This window comes from Rhinolophus ferrumequinum, chromosome 19 (genome assembly GCF_004115265.2).
Source record: "Rhinolophus ferrumequinum isolate MPI-CBG mRhiFer1 chromosome 19, mRhiFer1_v1.p, whole genome shotgun sequence".
NCBI lineage: Eukaryota > Metazoa > Chordata > Mammalia > Chiroptera > Rhinolophidae > Rhinolophus > Rhinolophus ferrumequinum.
The window spans coordinates 59,957,229-59,974,766 of record NC_046302.1 but is presented as its reverse complement, the minus strand read 5'-3'; the positions used below and the strand labels follow the sequence as shown (position 1 = coordinate 59,974,766).

Sequence of the window (17,538 nt, the reverse complement as noted above, 5' to 3'; positions counted from 1 at the left end):
TGTTAGTTCAAGCAAACTATGTGAAGGATTAACGACTTGAAAGAGTAAAACCAAGTCATGATCTTGAAATATCATTAATTTTAGACTGAAAACATTTTAGAAATCAATACACTCGTTTTTTACATTCTTTCTGTGGAGATTTTATGGGGCATAAAAGAAATGATATATTACAGGACAGAAATAAAAATTTCATGTGGCCCAAATTAATCTCACACTCATCTTTAAATAGGTAGGTTTTATGGTGGAAATTTCAATTTGTGGTGCTATAATGCTAAAAAGTCAACAAAAATTGATCTGAAGTTTTATCAGAATCATTAATAATTTAATTGCAAATAGTAGTCTGCAGGGCCTAATTTGCGATTCTGATGCTTCAAAATAAACTATTTACATGTAAATTATATTCAAATAACTGTTTCTGTAGTTGCCAGTGCTTCATTTAGAACAGACACAGAAAGACAATGTCTGTTCTCCCACCATCAATCAAGACCCAAGAAACTTTTATTTTTTGTTTGCATTAAATTTAGTCATAACTAATACATACAGTAAACACATAAATTTAGATCATTTCTATTAATTTTCCTTGAGCTAATTAAGGAAGAGCGTTTAGTCTGAAATGGTGGTAGAGCACATTCCTACTCTGTATTGAGTTTGTTTCACAAAACAGCTTCTGGATCACGTGTGATGTGTGTAACTAATAGAAAAATGTAGTTTTTATCAACGGACACACCTATTATAATACAGATATTGAGTTGTGTAGACAAATTCTAATACTACAACAGAAAAAGACTTGAATTTAGAACTTGTTTCACTATCAACAAGCAGCTTTGGATCACATTTAATGTGTATAACTCATAGAAATCTATTTTTAACATGTTTTTATAAACTGAGTAAGAAAATTACAGTATTTCTCTTTTAAAACAGACATTCAGTAATTAAGTGACAGCATATACATTCTCACGAAACCAATAGGTTTTCATTGTGAGATAAAACACAATTCCACGTGATGTGGACACATACTTACAGGTCTGAAGACGTGAATGTCCTGTGTCCTGGACACCAAATGTGAGCTCTTGGCAATGCAAGTGGCTGTCTCGAGCTTGTCACCTGTCAGCATCCAGATCTAGGAAACCATGGAACCTGGTGAACTTCTCTATGTTACACTTTCATCTCTTAAAAGTCTCCTTGAGTGGCTACTGGCACACCCACGCTCACAGCATCACTATTCACACTGTCTGAAACGTGAAGCAATGCGTATGTGCATGGACAGGTGGACAAGCGGAACGCGGCATAGGTACAATGCAACAGAAACGAGCTGTGAGGACACTGCTGAGTGAAATACACCAGCCACAGAAGGGCACATGCTGTGTCACCCCACTCAGCTGAGGTCCCTAGATTCCCAGGGTGCCAGGGGCTGGGGCGCTTTGTCTAATGAGGACAGAGTTTCTTCAGTTGGAGATGAGAAAGCTCATGAGACGATGGAGGTGACGGCTGCACACACTGTTAGTGTATTTAGTGCCAGTGAGCTGGACACTTAAACACATCCCAGTGAACTGGGATGGTCCATTTTAAGTCATGTACGCTTCACCAGAGTAAGAAGTCTCTGATGATTTGCTTAGCAATACAAGTAAGAGCAAAGTGACGCTCAGACTCGGGGCTGAGATCCGGGGCACGTGAGTGAGTGCAGCTCGGGAATCGCATGGCTGAGGCTGGGCAGACAAGTGCACACGTCAAAAGGCAGGTTCACGCAGCTTCCACGCCAAACAAACAGGCCCAGGGTGTCCCACGGTCATGGCTCAAGAGCTGGGAGCCCCCGCACACCCTGTGCCAGCCTGCGGCTTTCTCAGCCGGAAGCTGTGGGTCCAAGTGGGTAAAAGGTGGCAGTGAAGCCGAAAGGTGTACGAAACAAAGCATGTCCAGTAGTCCTGCTTTTACTGAAAGGCACACACACGCACACGTATGTACATAAATGTCCCCAGTCTAAAATGAGAGCAAAACCACGACGTTACACAGGTAATTGGACGGCTTATACACGTATTTTTATAACAACCAAACCTTCCCGTGTGGGTGTTTCAGACGCCGTATGCACCATGTACAAACAGGCATTTTTGGATCAGGACCAAGAAAGGTATTTGTACGGATTCTTTGCTTGGGTGTAATGTGCGTGTGGTTCTTGGTGTCTGGGTGTCTGTGCTTTTTATTCATTTTACGCATCTTTATGCATCTTACTGAGCCAGACTTGAGACCCTGACACTGTCAGGAACAAGTGACATAGAAGAACAAGAACTACCACTGACGGGCCTGCAGCTCCGGAGGCTGTGACCTGCTGAGGGGCCTTCATGTTTCGAGGGCTCTCTGAAGTGACACGCTCTCACCGCTCTCACCACACGGAGAGGGAAAGTGGGCTTCCTTTCCATAGGAAATGGAACGAAAAGAGAGGCCTGCAGGAGGTCTCAGAGTTCAGGAGTTGACACAAATGCTCCAATCTTTTGCAAGAACACTCACTGCTCTAATATGCCGACGATCTGGCACGGGAGACTGAGGGGCTGATTTGCAGATTATGAAAAACACAAGAAAACTAGCGTGCAAACAACCAGGGTGAAGGGTCACTGGTCTCAGTCTGAAGTGCGCCTGCATCCCGCCACCGACCGAGCCCTCGGTGCGTCCTGACTGACAGCTGTCCCTGTTCCGCCCGCCCACAAGGGGGCAGCTCCCACCATGCCCTGCGGGCCCACCCTGCCCTGAAGCCAGGCGCGGCTGGGCAGCTCCCTCCATTCTGTGTCTAGTCTGCCTGTCCACAAGTTAGTCTTAAGAGCAGCGATGCACCGAAACCCATATTGTCACTGAGCAGACCTCCCAGAAGGCGCGGGGCGGCCCGGGTGGTACCTTGATGCCGGCGTTCCGCAGCGTCTCCAGTGTGGGCCTCACATGTTCTTGCAGCCGGTCCTCTACCCCCGTGACGCACAGCAGCTGCATGTCCCGCTCCAGGCTCTCCAGCACTGCCGCCACCTTGAGCGCCCGGTCGTGCACGCTCAGCCGGGCCTGCGCGTGTCGGCTCTGAGGACACAGACAGCTGTGTGCACCCGTGTCCACATGTGCACTCGTGTGTCACGCACACGCTCTGCCGGGCCTGCATGTCGGCTCTGAGGACACAGCTGTGTGTACCGTGTATCACCTGTGCACGGTCAGCTCTGAAGACGGGGAGGGGCTATGCTGTCAATCACTCGGGACTTACTGAACACAGCTGCGACATTAGGGACTTCCCCTGTCACTCGCGGACTCCTTTTCCAGCAGGCTGGACAAGCGGCGGAAGCATGGGCTGGGGGACTAAGTTCTGACGCTCCTGAGCTGGGGCCACACGACCCCCTGAGTTCACACAGCGGGTACCAGGCGTGCAAGGGCTGGGAGTGTGTCAGGGAGCAGAGCCAGGCCGCTCACCTCAAAATCCTGGTACTGTTCCTCCGTGAGTGTCCTCTTCGCGACCACCAGGGTGCGCAGGCCTTCACGGGCCATGTTCCCACACTGGAAAAGAATGCGCAGGTGACACGCGGCCCAGCCCGGCCCGACCGCCCCTCTCTGGTCAGTCTGTCCTGCCGATGTCTGTCTATCCCGCGTAAGTGAGAGACGAGCCAGGCGGCAGGCTGATGCGGTTTCAGCCGCCCTGGCAGGCGGTGTACAGCACACAGCACACTGCCCTGTACACACGCTGTCCCATTAAGTCCCCATCCCGCAGTGACTCCTGAGAGCGAGAAGCAAAGGCACAGGATGGAGTCGTGTCACAGCACAGCTCTCCAAGTAACAAGCACAATTCTTTTCAACCCCAAATCAGACCTGTACGCTACACTGCTTTCAGTGTTGACACCAGGCCGCATAGTGTAACACAGGATCATCAGATGGACCCTGGGCCGGGGCCTAGCAAAGGCGGTGCCAGACGCAGGGCAGCTTCTGCCGCCGTGACACAGGGACAGCAGAGGGCTTTCTGCAGGTGTTTTCAGCAAACGCCAAGGGTACGGATTCTAACTCATAGCTAGAGAACAACTAATCACAGACCATGTCTCCAGCGTACATTTACAAACATAAAGCCGATCATGTGATCATGAACTTAAGCACATGCATCGCAAACAAACGAATCAGCTCTTTTAATGAGAAGTCAGTAAACTTGGGAATGCAGTGTGACGACTGACAGTCAGTGTCTGCGACGGGAAGGGAAGAATGGCGCGCCCGCAGCCCGACCTGTGACGTCCTGCACATGTGCACTGCAGCATGGGCGCCAGCTCTGCGGGAGGCAACCCCAGCCACACCGACGGGCACTCCCAGTCACTGAGGGGACCGTGACTTTGAGTGTCTGCCCTTCTGCGCATCAGAATTGGAGATGTGAGTGGAAATCCCACATCGTCTAGGGACAAGCAGACCGGCTGGCTGATAAACAGGCCAGACACAACTTCCAGACGCACCCTGGCCCGCGGGCCACGTGCAGAGACCCTGCCACCTCCCACCGTGTCCTCAGGGCAAGGCTAGTGTTTCCAGGGACTTCACCTGGTCCACGTGGGAGACTCAGTCACTACCTCTGGTGACAGGTCGTTAAAACCTGCAGGCACGTAAACGGCATCAACCATGCTGCTTTTCTGAAACTCTTTTTGAATTCAGCCGGTTGACTAGCTCTGATGCTGTTACACACGCAGACTGTCGACATGGCAGAAAGGGGTGACAGAGAGGTCCCAGCTCAGAAGGCTCTGCATGGGGACCCAGGGGATGGTGGCGTGACCACACCTCCTCTGCTCCCCAATTCTAAGCCCTTGTTTCAGTTACAGGAACAGTCAGAGGGAGGGGTCGGGTGCCCCCACACCCCTTCGGTGCAGGCCACGCTTACTGGGAAGTCTGTGTGCAGACGTTTAGTGCACGTTTCCGAAGACTGGCCTATCCATGTTACGATGTGGGAAACGTGTTGGTGGTTTTGGTTCTTGTGTTTTCTGAATATTTGAAGAAGACAGGTTTATAGCCCAGAGCCCCACCTGGGAGCGTGCTGATACAGAAGGCTTGCTTAGGAACCCCCCGGGAACTCGGGTTCTGAGCACACGACAGCATCTTATCAAGGACAGGGGCGGAGGTCAGGGATTCATCTAAGGGGAGAAATTGCATGTCGAGGAAATAAATGGACAAAGGCTCTTTCATAAAGTTATCTTTGTGAGAGACAATCTGACACTGTCTGTCTGTTGCAAGACAGTTATTGATTTGACCTCATAAAGCTAAATAAATTAAACAAGTATTTTATAATTAATTGTGCATCATTATGACCCAAAGTAATTTTTATGGCATTTTGCTAGGTCTTCAGGGAGCTTGATTTATTCATGTCCCTGATTAAATGGCAGAGCCTGAGGGCTATTGATTCCTATTGCCAATACCGTCATGCACGGGGGTGTGGCCGCAGTGACAGACCGTCGGGTGTGAGGGGCACCGGGACGCTGACAGTGGTGTGTACGCATTGAGAAGGCACCGTGCTGATTGCCGCGCTTTGCTTTTACTTTGAAATCCAGCTTCTTATTAATACATAAATGGAAACAACAAATAATATAACCTCACGCAGCCAAATGCAAATGGTATTTGTTTACAGAGAATTTGATGAAATAGAGCATTGGTTATGTTTGCATCTTACTTTCCATTTTTAAAGTGAGTCCTAAAGTGAGTACAAGTTAGAATTAGATTAAAATGCGAATTAAAATCTTCTTGCAAATAATTTAGGTTAAAAAAATGAGTACCATTAAAATATAACTTTGGCTACATATACATTACTATTTCAGAATTTTTAATGACTGATTAGTACTGCTTTCTATTTATTCACCAATATAAACAAAATATCCTTTATAAGGACTTACTTGTATATATCTACATGCATTCACAAAAACCTAAAATAGTTGTTCATGTAGAAAGTAAGCCACTTGTAACAGTACTCTATCCCTTCTGCTTTATGAAACCGAGAAGAAGTGGCATCGTTTAAAATGATCTGGTGGAAAAAAACACCGTCTTGGTGTCGGGTTTGAAATGTGGCACCCCAGTTTCTTCCAGTGATACCAGCGGAAGAAACAAGCTGGGGAGAGGCTGTTTTGTGTCCATGCACCGAAGCTCGTCTACATGTCTGCACAACAGGCGGCCCCTTACCTCCTCCTCCAGCCAGTCGTTGTACTGGACGATGGTGGACATGGCTACATCGGCGCCTTTCATGTAGAACGTGATTTCTGCCGTGGACTCATCCTGGAATGAATGAGGAGAAACAGGTACGTTTAGGCCACACTGCTCCATGTAAGGAATGGCCGCCCTGACGGAGGTCGGAGACGTGACTCTCTGGGAAGCTGCTCCTTGTGAGCTGCTCAAGCGTTTTTGTGTGCAGGGCTGTCTCCCAGGAGCTTTGGCCATGAGGACCCGAGAACACAGCTGCAGGTCTCGACGGCCGTGCGGAAACGACGTTTGTTGGACGCCTGCAACTGCACCATCGGCATCAACTCGCTCAGGTTTTCACGGTTTGATCAAATAAGCTTCCTGTTTGGCCAACTTCAAGGCAGAGTTTTGGCATTTGCTAAAACAATTAACAGGGTGTGTTTTAGCAACCTTAGGGTCACAGATCATTCTGGAGTTAAACTGCTGGTGAACACAAAACAGCTTTAGCTGATTTCAAAAATTAATAAATAGCACCTTTTACTAATTCTGCCTCAGCCGTCTTAGCAGAGCCACACCAGCTCTGAGTGTTAATTTTTCCGCTGAGACTTTACTGAGAAAAACCCAGTGTAACAAGCCGGAAGTGTGTGAGTGAGGACTGAGGGCAACGTCCCAGCAGCCGGTGCAGCAGCGACCCTGAGGGAAGCCTGGGGCCAGGCCGTACCCTGACGATGACACCCATGCGCTTGCTCTCCGACGTGAAGGGGAACGTCTGCAGGACGCTGTAGGTCAGGATCTGGCCGCTGGGGGTTCTCAGCTGCATGGAAGTGAGGTCTCTGTTGACCAGGGTCAGGCCGACGCTCTCCGTCCACTGCACCAGGGCCACCTGGAAGAGACCAGCGAAATGTGAGGCTACGTGCTTCCAGGAAGGGAAGCCTTACAGGATTGCGGTCAGAATGCTCGCCAAAGTGCCACCAATTTCACAACTCACTGTGCCCAGAACGTTTCGCTTTTGTGGGTTGTCAGTGTTCACTTTAGTATAATATCTCCACAGATAAACAAGCCGCATGGCGGTGTCCCTCTGTCTCACTTTCTATGACAAGGACCGTGACTGACCTCCCTGAGGTTCACTAGCTGCCCAGGGCAGGGCTGTCCATGTAGACGGGCTCAGGCTGTGGCGCAGGGAGGAGGCGCAGGGGGCCTGCGAGCACGCCGCCTGAGTCCGTCCTGCTCACCTGCTCTTTCTCAGACAAGAGATCAACCGGTGACGGACCAACTCTGCAGTCAGTGCGTCCACATGTAAAACCGAAAGCTTGCAGGACACAAAACAGGAAGGGCTGTACTCTCTTGCATGTGGGTGACCGTCCCCAACGCTTTCAGGGTCTTGTACACAAGTGCACAGACCAGCAGGACGATTGGTCGAGGATGGTCAAGACACACATGGTAACTATTTACACGGTTCTAACTTGCAACTCCATTTTATCTTACACATCGTCAAACATCACATTTCCCCTTTTACAAATAAATTTCTGATATTTTATAAAGTTTACATAGTAATGTGAGACTAAGATAAATGGAACAGAATAATTTTAGAAGAGCAGGATTGAGAGTGAAATTATCATAACGATCCTGTATTTTTGGTGATTTCAGTTACAATTAGAAAAGGCCTAAGGGGTGGGGCACTCCAACAGCCTTCTCAACACGGGTCCTCATCGGAGCTCCCGAAACAGAAAAGACTGAGGCGCCATTTTCTCTGGCGTGGGAGGGTGCACAGCTGGTGCCATTCGAGACATGCAGCCAAGCTGACCCGTCTGCACGAGACGCCTGGGAGCACCGGGCCACTCCTCCCCACGTCCATCCCGATGCCACCGCTTCTGCAGAGAAGCATAAGTCCCCTGCAGCTGGTCTCTCCTCACCCACTGCTTTCCTTCCCTGTGGGGTCCCGAAGGTCACTGTCCTGGTCCCACTGCCCAGTCTCTCCCACAGCCCATCACTGGACACAATTCAGAAGTCTGCTTTGAGGCAGGAATAGCGCTGTGCGGTGTGCACGTTTCTCCCCCACCCCAATTGGCCATTTAAAAATACAAAATTCATTTAAATTAATAAAGTCACAGTTAGCTGATTTTTAAATTTAGGACAGCAAAATGTTACATATTAGATCGCCAACTAGTGAGATTTAACTGACTAGGACTGTTGTCATTTAGCCACGAGCTACGCTCTGAAATCTGTTTAGGAATCTGAGAGAGGCTCACTGGTCAGCCTGCACCGGCGGTCTGGTCTCAGCACACAACCCAGTGGTCAGTGCTGGAAGAGTCACACTGTAGGAAAAGGTCTGACCTTGAGCCTTTCCTCTTTAACCTTGGCCCTCTGAGTCTGTGGGGGACTGAAAAAGATAAGAGCTGTCCTGTGTACGCGTGACACCTGCTTGGTGCCTAAAACCATTGATCAAATCTGAAAATGTGCTCAACAGGCCGGAACACTGAATTTAAAGAGATAAGACAAATGTGACATGAGAATAAACCACAGGCCCGCATTTCTGCTGCGCTTGGGCGGGTGGGACCACAGCGCAGTGGTGTACTGCTGCTGCATTTGGGAGAACACTGTCCGGGGGCCCACCCAGCATTTTACCTTCACCTCCCGGATGCTCTCACTCCCCACACGGAACCCGTGCTTTTCCCTTTTTGTGGGAAACAAATGAAATGACCCAACTTCTACAGGTGTCAATTTTGTGAACTTCGTAACAGCTCTATGCTCCCTCTCCAGAAGATAAATCACACAGATAGCAACACATTTAATGTTTGTCAAATTATGTGAGAAACTGCCATCTAAAAATTCTTTGCTTGTGGTTTTCATGTTCTGTTACAAAAGACTGAAGGACCCACCCACGGAAGATGCCTCCAGTGGGGTCACAGTCAGGACAGCATGCTGACCCCTCACCTCTGCCCGGGGAGGAACGAGAGGTCGAGACATTGCCCCCGATGGGGGCAGCTGCCTGACTGGCTTCTCTCTCTGCTCTGGGAGGCGACCTGCGAGCCGTGGGAACGTGGGGCCATGCCGACTGTGCACTGTGATTTATGGAGGGGGCGCTGGGCTCGCGGAACCTACAGGGGCTGGAGACGAGCGTCAGCCACGTGGGGTGTCAACCATGTTCACCCTCCATAAAAACCCCGAACACCAAGGCTCAGGAGGCTTTCCTGGGTGGAGAGTCCTCTGTGCACACTGTCACAGAAGACGTCACATGTTGCTGGCAGAGGTAACTGCTGTCCGAACCCCCCGGGGAGGGGACAATGGGAAGTTCAAGCCAGGTCTCTCTGGTCCCCTGGGCATCTCTTCCCTGGTTGATTTTAACCTGACCCTTCAAGGTCATAGCCACGAGCATGACCTGAGCAGAGTCCGAGGACCCCAAAACATGCACCTGGCGTCTGAAGTGAGCCTCGCATGTGTCTGTCCAGTGGAGCCTCCCCACAGGCCAGCTCAGGACTGAGAAGCCCTATCCTGGACAGAGAAGAAAAAGCAGAGTGGGTGACACCTGAGTTACTTGGCACTGCCTTGGGCAAAGAGTAAAAGGAAACTAACCTCTTAATAGGATTTGGGATTTTTCATTGCCTTTTAAAAATAATTAAAGACGGTCTAGAAAGGATCCAAGTGACTGAATCGGGGAGACCGGGAGACAAGTCACACACAGAATTGAAGAAGAAAGGAAGTTCTTCCCGCAACAGCCACAACTAAGGGGTCGTAAGCGTACACACATGTGGGGGTTCCAGTACAGGAGGAGGGCAGACTGACCAACAGCAGACAGAGTGACAGCCACGTGGCAGAGGAGGCCCAAAGCAAAAGCCGAGCAGACTACGGCCAACTGTCCTGCCCAGAGGTGATGTCTGCACAGCTGCCTCCTTTCTGCGCTGTCCCGTGACACTGCCAGTCCCGAGGAATGACAGGAAGGGATACGTGAGTGCTGATGGCTCCAGGGCTGGGGAGCCCCACTAAGCCCCTGGCCTACAGCAGGGGGCACTAAGATGGCACTCATATCGTGTGTAAGTGACAACTGTATTTCCTTTCATTACTTCTGTTGACTTTTTTCTGACATACCGTCCCGGGTAGCACTGCCAGGACAATGGGAAATGGCACTGTGACAGCAGACATCTCCTTCTATTCTTCATGTGGGAACGGCCGTAGGGCTTATTGGGCATGACGGCGAACAATGATGTAAGACTGGGGTCACACATCATATTAAGAAAGTACCTTCCTATTTTGAACTTACCATTATTGGATTTTGGGGGGCTAGTTTGTTTTGATCAGGCATGGGTACTGAATTTTAACTTAAATGCCCTTTAAAAGTCTCTAATGGAAATAAAGTTACCATGTGACTGCCAATTTCTAGGCTAAACCATATTAACATATATTTCGTAACAGTGAAGTGTTCTTGTATCCCTAGGAGAAATGAATGCTACATGGTCATGGTTTGTCGATACACTCTAAGTCTGATCTGGCGGCATTATGTTTTAGGGTTTCTGTATCTCTGTTCTTAAGATTCATCTGTAAATTTCTTTTTTATTGTGTGCATATTTGTGTAACCTTGGTCAGATTTTGAATTTAGGATTAAGTTAGCTTCATAAAATAATTTAGAAGGCTTTGAAAGTTTTTTGTTGTTCCAGGAAAGTTTTTATAGTATGAGATTTATCTGTGGCCCAAAGTAACTGACCAATAAAACTGTCTGGTAATGCTTGTCACAGGTAATTTATTTACACATTCACGTTTCTCCATGCTAAGTAACCAGTATGGAAAGTGGTTCTAAGAGTCATCTCACGAGAGGAAATACAATATGGGGCAAGGTTTGCCTGCAGTTCCATCATTCAAAAATTTCTGTGCTATCATTCTTTGAAAGCTTGGGAGAAATGTCCTTTGTCACACTGGCAATTACATACGCACAGCTGCCAGCTATACTCCAGGGCACATTTTTACCACATACTTTATCAATCAGAATTGATCACTGACATGTTTTAATTTTCGACTGTGGTATTACCATCATTGTTATAGTTTAATGGAATTATGAACAAAAAATGCAGTCTAATTGCCTGGAAAAACTGCCAGTCACTAGGCCTGGCAGGCTGTGCTGTCTACACTCTGTCCTGAGGTCACAGAGGAGAGCTGGTGTCACTGACAGGGCTTGGCCCCCCACACCTGTTGACGGAGCAGCACAGCTGGCCCTGCTTCGGAGGCACGACAATAAGATGAACAGAGAACTCCGGTGTGGCGTGCGTCAGAGCTTACTTCTGCAATCCTGCAGCACTGCTACCAAGGACGGCATGTTCTTCTAGGTCCAAATCCTCTGCTTGTGTTTGTCATCAATTTCAGCTGATTCTCGCACATCAATCTCCCAGGGAGATGACATCTACCCCTTCAAATGCCATTTAAACGTAAAACTTCCCTCTGTGAGCAAATGCGGCTGCGGCGGGGCCAGGAGTGTCACTATACATAGCAGCTGTGCAGCCGTCAGCTCACTGGGAATCATGGCCAATCTTTGCTGGACCAGAAGACGGCAGAGGGCTTCAGGGTCTGTGTCGCCTGTGCCCTGATCACTGGAACCATGGTCTCGGCTCTCCGCGGCTCTGCCCCCTGAGCTCACCCCCACTAGGACTGTTTGTGACATCAGCTCGGTGTCCGCGTCGCACACCCGCCAGACACACCTCTGGAGAGGGTTGGACTTAAGCTGTGCCCAGGAATTTCCAGGGAACACTGAATGTCAGCTAAGCTGGAGTTCGCTATGCTGAGGCTCTAGAGACAAAGCGACAGGCAAGCGAAACTTCCTACTCATAGAGCAATGAGCTACTGATGACTTATCATAAGAATCAACGACCAGGGCATAAGTAGGCTCCATCTCTCCAAAGGCTGACATAACACAACAGTCCTAACTGACGGGTTATACGAGCCCCGTGCTGACACAGAATAAGACTCCAGTAAAGTGCTATCACCCGTCAGCCCAATGCAGCCACGTCCAAGAGGTTAAATAATGAGCCACTGACACGATTCTCCCCGGGCTTCCAGGATCTACAAACACTGCATCAACACGGCTCTTCAAAAATTACGATTTTCATTCCGTCTCAAATGTGTTAGGAGTTTCCTAAAGGTTATTTAATATTCTGGTACTTTTAATCATTGTTCAACTCCCAAAGTAGGAAGAAATTTTAAACAAGTACAAATTTAAATATAAGATTAGCATTTTCTATTTAGTTCTAGTCATCTTTGAATCAAGGAAATCCTTCCCTATTGTGAATTCCTTATTTAAGACTTATAAAGTGTTATGACATACAAAAACCTAAAGATAAAAACATCCCACGTATTTTCAACAAAAATTTGTATTTGTTTTTGGCAAGTAATAAGGTAAATATGGCATAAAGTATTTTTAAAACTTTAAATAAAATTTTCCTTGTGACGCATCTGTGGTCTGTTTCCCAAGCTTAGGATGGGGAGATGATCATATGAAAAATCTGAGAATTTCTAGAACGCTCTAATATAAAAAAATGTGTTTAACCCTTTCTTTGTTAAGAAAAAAGATGTGGCCCATTTCCTTTCAAAGAGCAGTGACCAGTGACCTCTGTCTGTCTCGACGCCTGTGCTGGAAAGCTCAGACGGCGGCTCACAGACCTTGTAAATCTTACGCATTCATCTTACCGGCGTTCGATCCCCACATTTGCGTGTGGTTGCTGAACTCTGCATTTTCTCCTAGGTTTGCTACGACCAAATTAAAAACAACTGATACACACACATGTACCTGATTCCAAAAGTCACAGTGGGTGTGGCCATGAGATTTTCCCAGTTATCGTCCCACATAACCTGTCAGCGGTAACCATGGTGCTTACGCAAGGTGCGTGGCACGGGGTCCGGAGAGCACATTGGAGAACAGCGCAGAGCTGGACCGCGCACTCCCGGGTCTGTCCCCAGTAGATGACTGTGCTCCACACTGGGCCACATCCACACCCAAGACCACGGCAGCTCATCCAGCTTCCACAGTTCCCAAGTGGCATTGCAAGGCACAAAAGAGCACCTGAGTGTTTCATCACCATTTTATGATGTCCCCGAAAGGCAGCTCCCGCCTCAGCATCCAGGGACGTGGGGTTGAGGCCCATATTCCTGAGATTCACCTTCAGGTAACGAGCACAGCTTCGGTCCCCTCCCTCCCTCTTGCCTGAGGTCTATCGGCCAGCTAAGGCACACAAACACCTGTGAATGAAACGAGTGCCAGATGAGACCTAGACAGAACGGAGCAGCGCGTAACCGTGATGCTCCCGCAGTGACTCAAGGGCACACAGCGCCGATGAGACATACAGGAGGAGAGGCTGGGGAGACGGCAGCAGGTGAAGATGAAGCAGGCTTTGAGATGCTCCCTTTCCTTCAGCATTTCTCACTCTTTGTGGTCGAACAAAACTCTGATTATTAAAGTAATATGGTTACTATGCAGATTTCAAATTGGGAGAAATGCCACTTCCCCAAGCTGCAGGAGGCGCACCCAACCCAGACGTGGCCCATCAGGTGCTCGAGTATCGACAAGTGTTCCCCTTGAACAGAGCTGGACAGAGGTAAGGAGGCAGGAATCGGGCTCTGCGGGAAGATGCAGGCTCGTGGCACTACGTGGAAGGGCGTGATGTGGCGCCTCTGTGGGTTCCCAAGCATGTGGTGGCCACATGAGCAGAGTCCCCAGGCAGGCTGGCCTGCGTCACACGCATGGCCCACTGGGGAGGCAGGTGGCATGAATGGGGGAGGGCTGGTGCAGCTACCTCAGGCTGCGAGGCTGCACTTGGGGAGGCATTCTCAGGAAAGACCCACTACAGCCTGGAGGGGAGGGAAGCATGGGTGCGGACACGCGACAGACACGGCGGGGTGCTGACGACCATGTGCAGAACAGGAGGGCGGCAGGTTTGTGCGGAGGCTGGGAAAGGGGCCCCCACGTGCTTCGGGGGAGGAATAACCAAGTGGGAGTGTGCTCAGGTCTCCATGTTCCAAAAACCAACTTTCACCGTTTTGGCTGTTTTTTCACCACCTTTAAGCCTCTCACATGACAAATGACATGTAGTAATTTCTAATTTGGGTAGAATGATCATTTCTTAACTAAACAAAAAAGGACATGTCTACGTAACTAAAGCTTCAAAAATAAATTTGGTTTTCAAAAAATAGAGCAGAGGCATGGAGCTCTGCTGGCACATTTAGGGTTTCTTTCCACTGTTCCTTACTATCATGAGGTCACAGGGACTTTAGGTCCCTTTGATGACTGCAGGAGGGACATTGGAACACGACCACCTCCGAAACTTAGCCAACTGTGCAAGAGGGTGACGCGTCCTCTTGGCATGGCCCTCCTTTGTCACGCGTAGTGTTTGTCTTATATCCTGGAAGTATGTCCCAAGGAAAGATTGACAAGACTCGATGGTTCCAACTGCGGTGCCACTTACTGGATTTTCAGAATGGAGCGACCAGTGTTGGTGGAACTGAGCACGTATACAGAGAAAGGCAAATATACAGCGAAGGAGGAACAAGACAAAACCACCATCCGCTGACGTGAGACAGGACAGGAGCGGCTGCTGGTGTGCCCACCCCTGCTCCCCAGGAGTCCCACACAGGACACGAGGGGCCGCGGGGGAGGAGACCTGGCAGGACAGAGTCACAACCAACGTCCACGGAGAGCAGAGGACCGGTGGTCCCCGGGCCACAGAGAAGCAGCTTCTTCTGTTTCTAGAAGCCCACATGAGACCCTGCCTGGCCGGCACGAGACCGGCACGAGACCCTGCCTGGCCGACCCCGACGCGTCTGCTCAGCCCGTGCTTGGGGTGCATGCTAGTTCTGGTTATCCTCGGACAACATCTTTGCTAACGTTTCAAAGCATTATATTTGACTGCAAGCTAGGGGTGTGGTTGTGAACGCCCCAGGCCGTGTGCCACACGTCACAGCAGCTCCTCGTCTGCCACTTCCTTCATCACCTGTCATTCTTAATGGCAATATCAGGGCGTCCAGCCTCCCCATACTTGCCAACTTGTGTGACTGCCTATCTTTGTGACCGTGTCAGCCCATGGTGGGGTCGGGTGGCACCTAGTTTCTTGACCGAGATGCTATCGTAGCAAAAAGACTTTTCTCGTTTGAATACATTTGTTAACAAGACTCACCAGCCTCCTCTCTTTAACATACGAGGTCAGACCTTTTCTGGGGGGGTGGGAGGCGTTATTTCCTTCTACGAGCCCATTTTACACCGTATGTGAAGAAGGCTGTTGGCTTACGCTGCTCCCATGGCTGGTGTCACTACTTCAAAGGACGGCCCGAAGCAGCCTGAGTGCAAAGAGTGTCTGAGAAAACTGTGCAAAATGTACTAAGACTGTACAGGAACTGGGCCAATTAGTTTAATAGCAGATTTTATCAACCTAAAAATCAAAGAATGATGTAAAGTTAGAAATGACTAATTATCATATTTAAGATTTTACCATTTCAGTCTCCTATAGATTTAAAAAATTATTTACAATTCTCTTTTGAAAAGATATACCGTATTTAAGTCCGGGCAAAAATAACTGGAAATTTAATATGCAAACCGGATGATTCACTTGGAGGTAAGAAAAAATCTGAACAAGGCAGCCTGTCGAGTTTCAGCAGCTTCATTAAGATCTGACTTGGGCACTGATTGGTTTATGAACTCAGAAAAACTGACTTTTCTGTTCTCTCCTGTAAGGAGTTCTGAGATGCGTGGACATATTAGGACCAAGTGCACGGACGCGAAAGGCGGCACTTACCTGAGGGTGGCCGGCCTACTGCTAAAGCGAGAGTTAAACACTCTTGACACAGCTTCCCTGTTCACGCCCGAAAAGGACTCACGCTCACGTCTCTGAGTCCAAACGGAACCGCAAGGTGACAACGCTGTGCCCTGAGCAGCAACTCCACTGACCTCGTCGGGGCTGGCGGCCTGGTAGGCGCGGTTCTCGTCGCTGAACTCTTGGTCCACCTCTGTGTACTCGGCGTCCCCGGCCCCGCCGGCCCGAGGCTCGTACACGGGGGTCACGTTGTGGCACAGTGCAATGGCCTTCACTGCTTCATGGACTCGACTGCTGACACTCTTTCTCACTTTGGGGGCTGAAGACTGGGCTTTTCTGGGTGGGGTTGAACTGGTGGCTTGAGAATGCAGCTGCAAAACACGGAATGTCACCAAACTAAAGATAAAGCATAGCTGATACTGGAATTAATAACATGTATTAGTTTTATAAGCCGATTGGCTAGGAGTCATGGTACCTATTGGTAGGATACATTTTCTTGTCCCAGCATTGCTATTTCCCAGTTGTCAAGTTCACCAAAAGGTTTGCTAGAATACTTAAAATCTGACAACTTCCTTTTACTAGGTTCACTTTAACCATGGCTTTAACTTGCTAAATCCTTAATCTCTGTTCACGCCCTAAAAACAGTCAAAGAACAAAACGGATCGCTGCAGGATACCCACAACTGCTTTCCCTTTTCTTTAAAAAGCGCTACGGAAAATGGTACAAACCGTCCCAAATACCATGCCAACCCAGCTCGCAACAGTCTGTGAGGTCAGTGTGTAGCTTTGCAGATGCGAACAACTGAACAGTGTCCCTGCATCCGGAGGGAGGAGGACCCCACGTCACAGTTCAAAATCCTATTCTCGAAGCAACGACCCCCGGAGTACTGATGTTTGCCTGGCCCTCGTCACACTCACTGCGTTCAGGAGCTTCACTGCGCCAGCCAAGCGGCGCCTTTCCACCACCTAGTCAGGGGACGCAGAGGGAACACTCTTCCGACCCAAGCAGAACGGTCAAATGTGTCCTAACTTCAGTCACTCGTGACAATCGTCCCTAGAAACCGAGCATGTGGCTTTTAGACGGGGTGTGAGGTGCTGCAGCCCAGCCACTCTGCCACCAAGTTGCAGTGCCATCCTCTAACGAAGGCCTCGGGGGTGCCCAGCAACTGGCACTTCGGACCCCACGTCTGCATCTTGCCTGCCATGCCCCCGGATGCCTGCTGGGTTACACTGTGCTCGCCGGTGGCTGTGTCACTGAATTTCACACCAATTCTGTTGATGATCACACCGTCCATCACCAAATGCTTCCAGTGGGAAACAGAATCGGATCATAAGAGCTTTGTGTGAATTAGTCGTGTTATGACCTGGCGGAATGCTGTCATCTTCATAACAAGACAGGACACAGAAACAACGTCAAGGTCACACAAAGAGTACTGTCTAACCACGTAATCAGCAGGTAACTTTTAGTAAAAAAAGTTTTAAAGTCCTCTTAGATGGGAATAAATGTTAAATATTTGCTGTTGCTATATAATGACTCATCTTTTCTGCTTTTATTTTTTTCTACTATAATCACTTATTTGGAGCTATTAAAATCATATTCATGGATG

General features: G+C 49.0%; 1 protein-coding gene across 1 annotated transcript in view; it reads right to left on the bottom strand.

Annotated features, from left to right (window-relative positions):
• The window catches only part of ATP9B (ATPase phospholipid transporting 9B (putative)), a 169,036-nt gene that overhangs the window by 22,650 nt on the left and 128,848 nt on the right, over window positions 1–17,538 (bottom strand). Inside the window, exons 15-20 of the mRNA XM_033087134.1 lie at window positions 16,067–16,303; window positions 6,872–7,033; window positions 6,154–6,246; window positions 3,436–3,519; window positions 2,884–3,054; window positions 1,022–1,120 (exon numbers count right to left, since the gene is read on the bottom strand). Coding sequence (XP_032943025.1) covers window positions 1,022–1,120; window positions 2,884–3,054; window positions 3,436–3,519; window positions 6,154–6,246; window positions 6,872–7,033; window positions 16,067–16,303 — 846 coding nt within the window. The remainder of the gene's footprint in view (window positions 1–1,021; window positions 1,121–2,883; window positions 3,055–3,435; window positions 3,520–6,153; window positions 6,247–6,871; window positions 7,034–16,066; window positions 16,304–17,538) is intronic.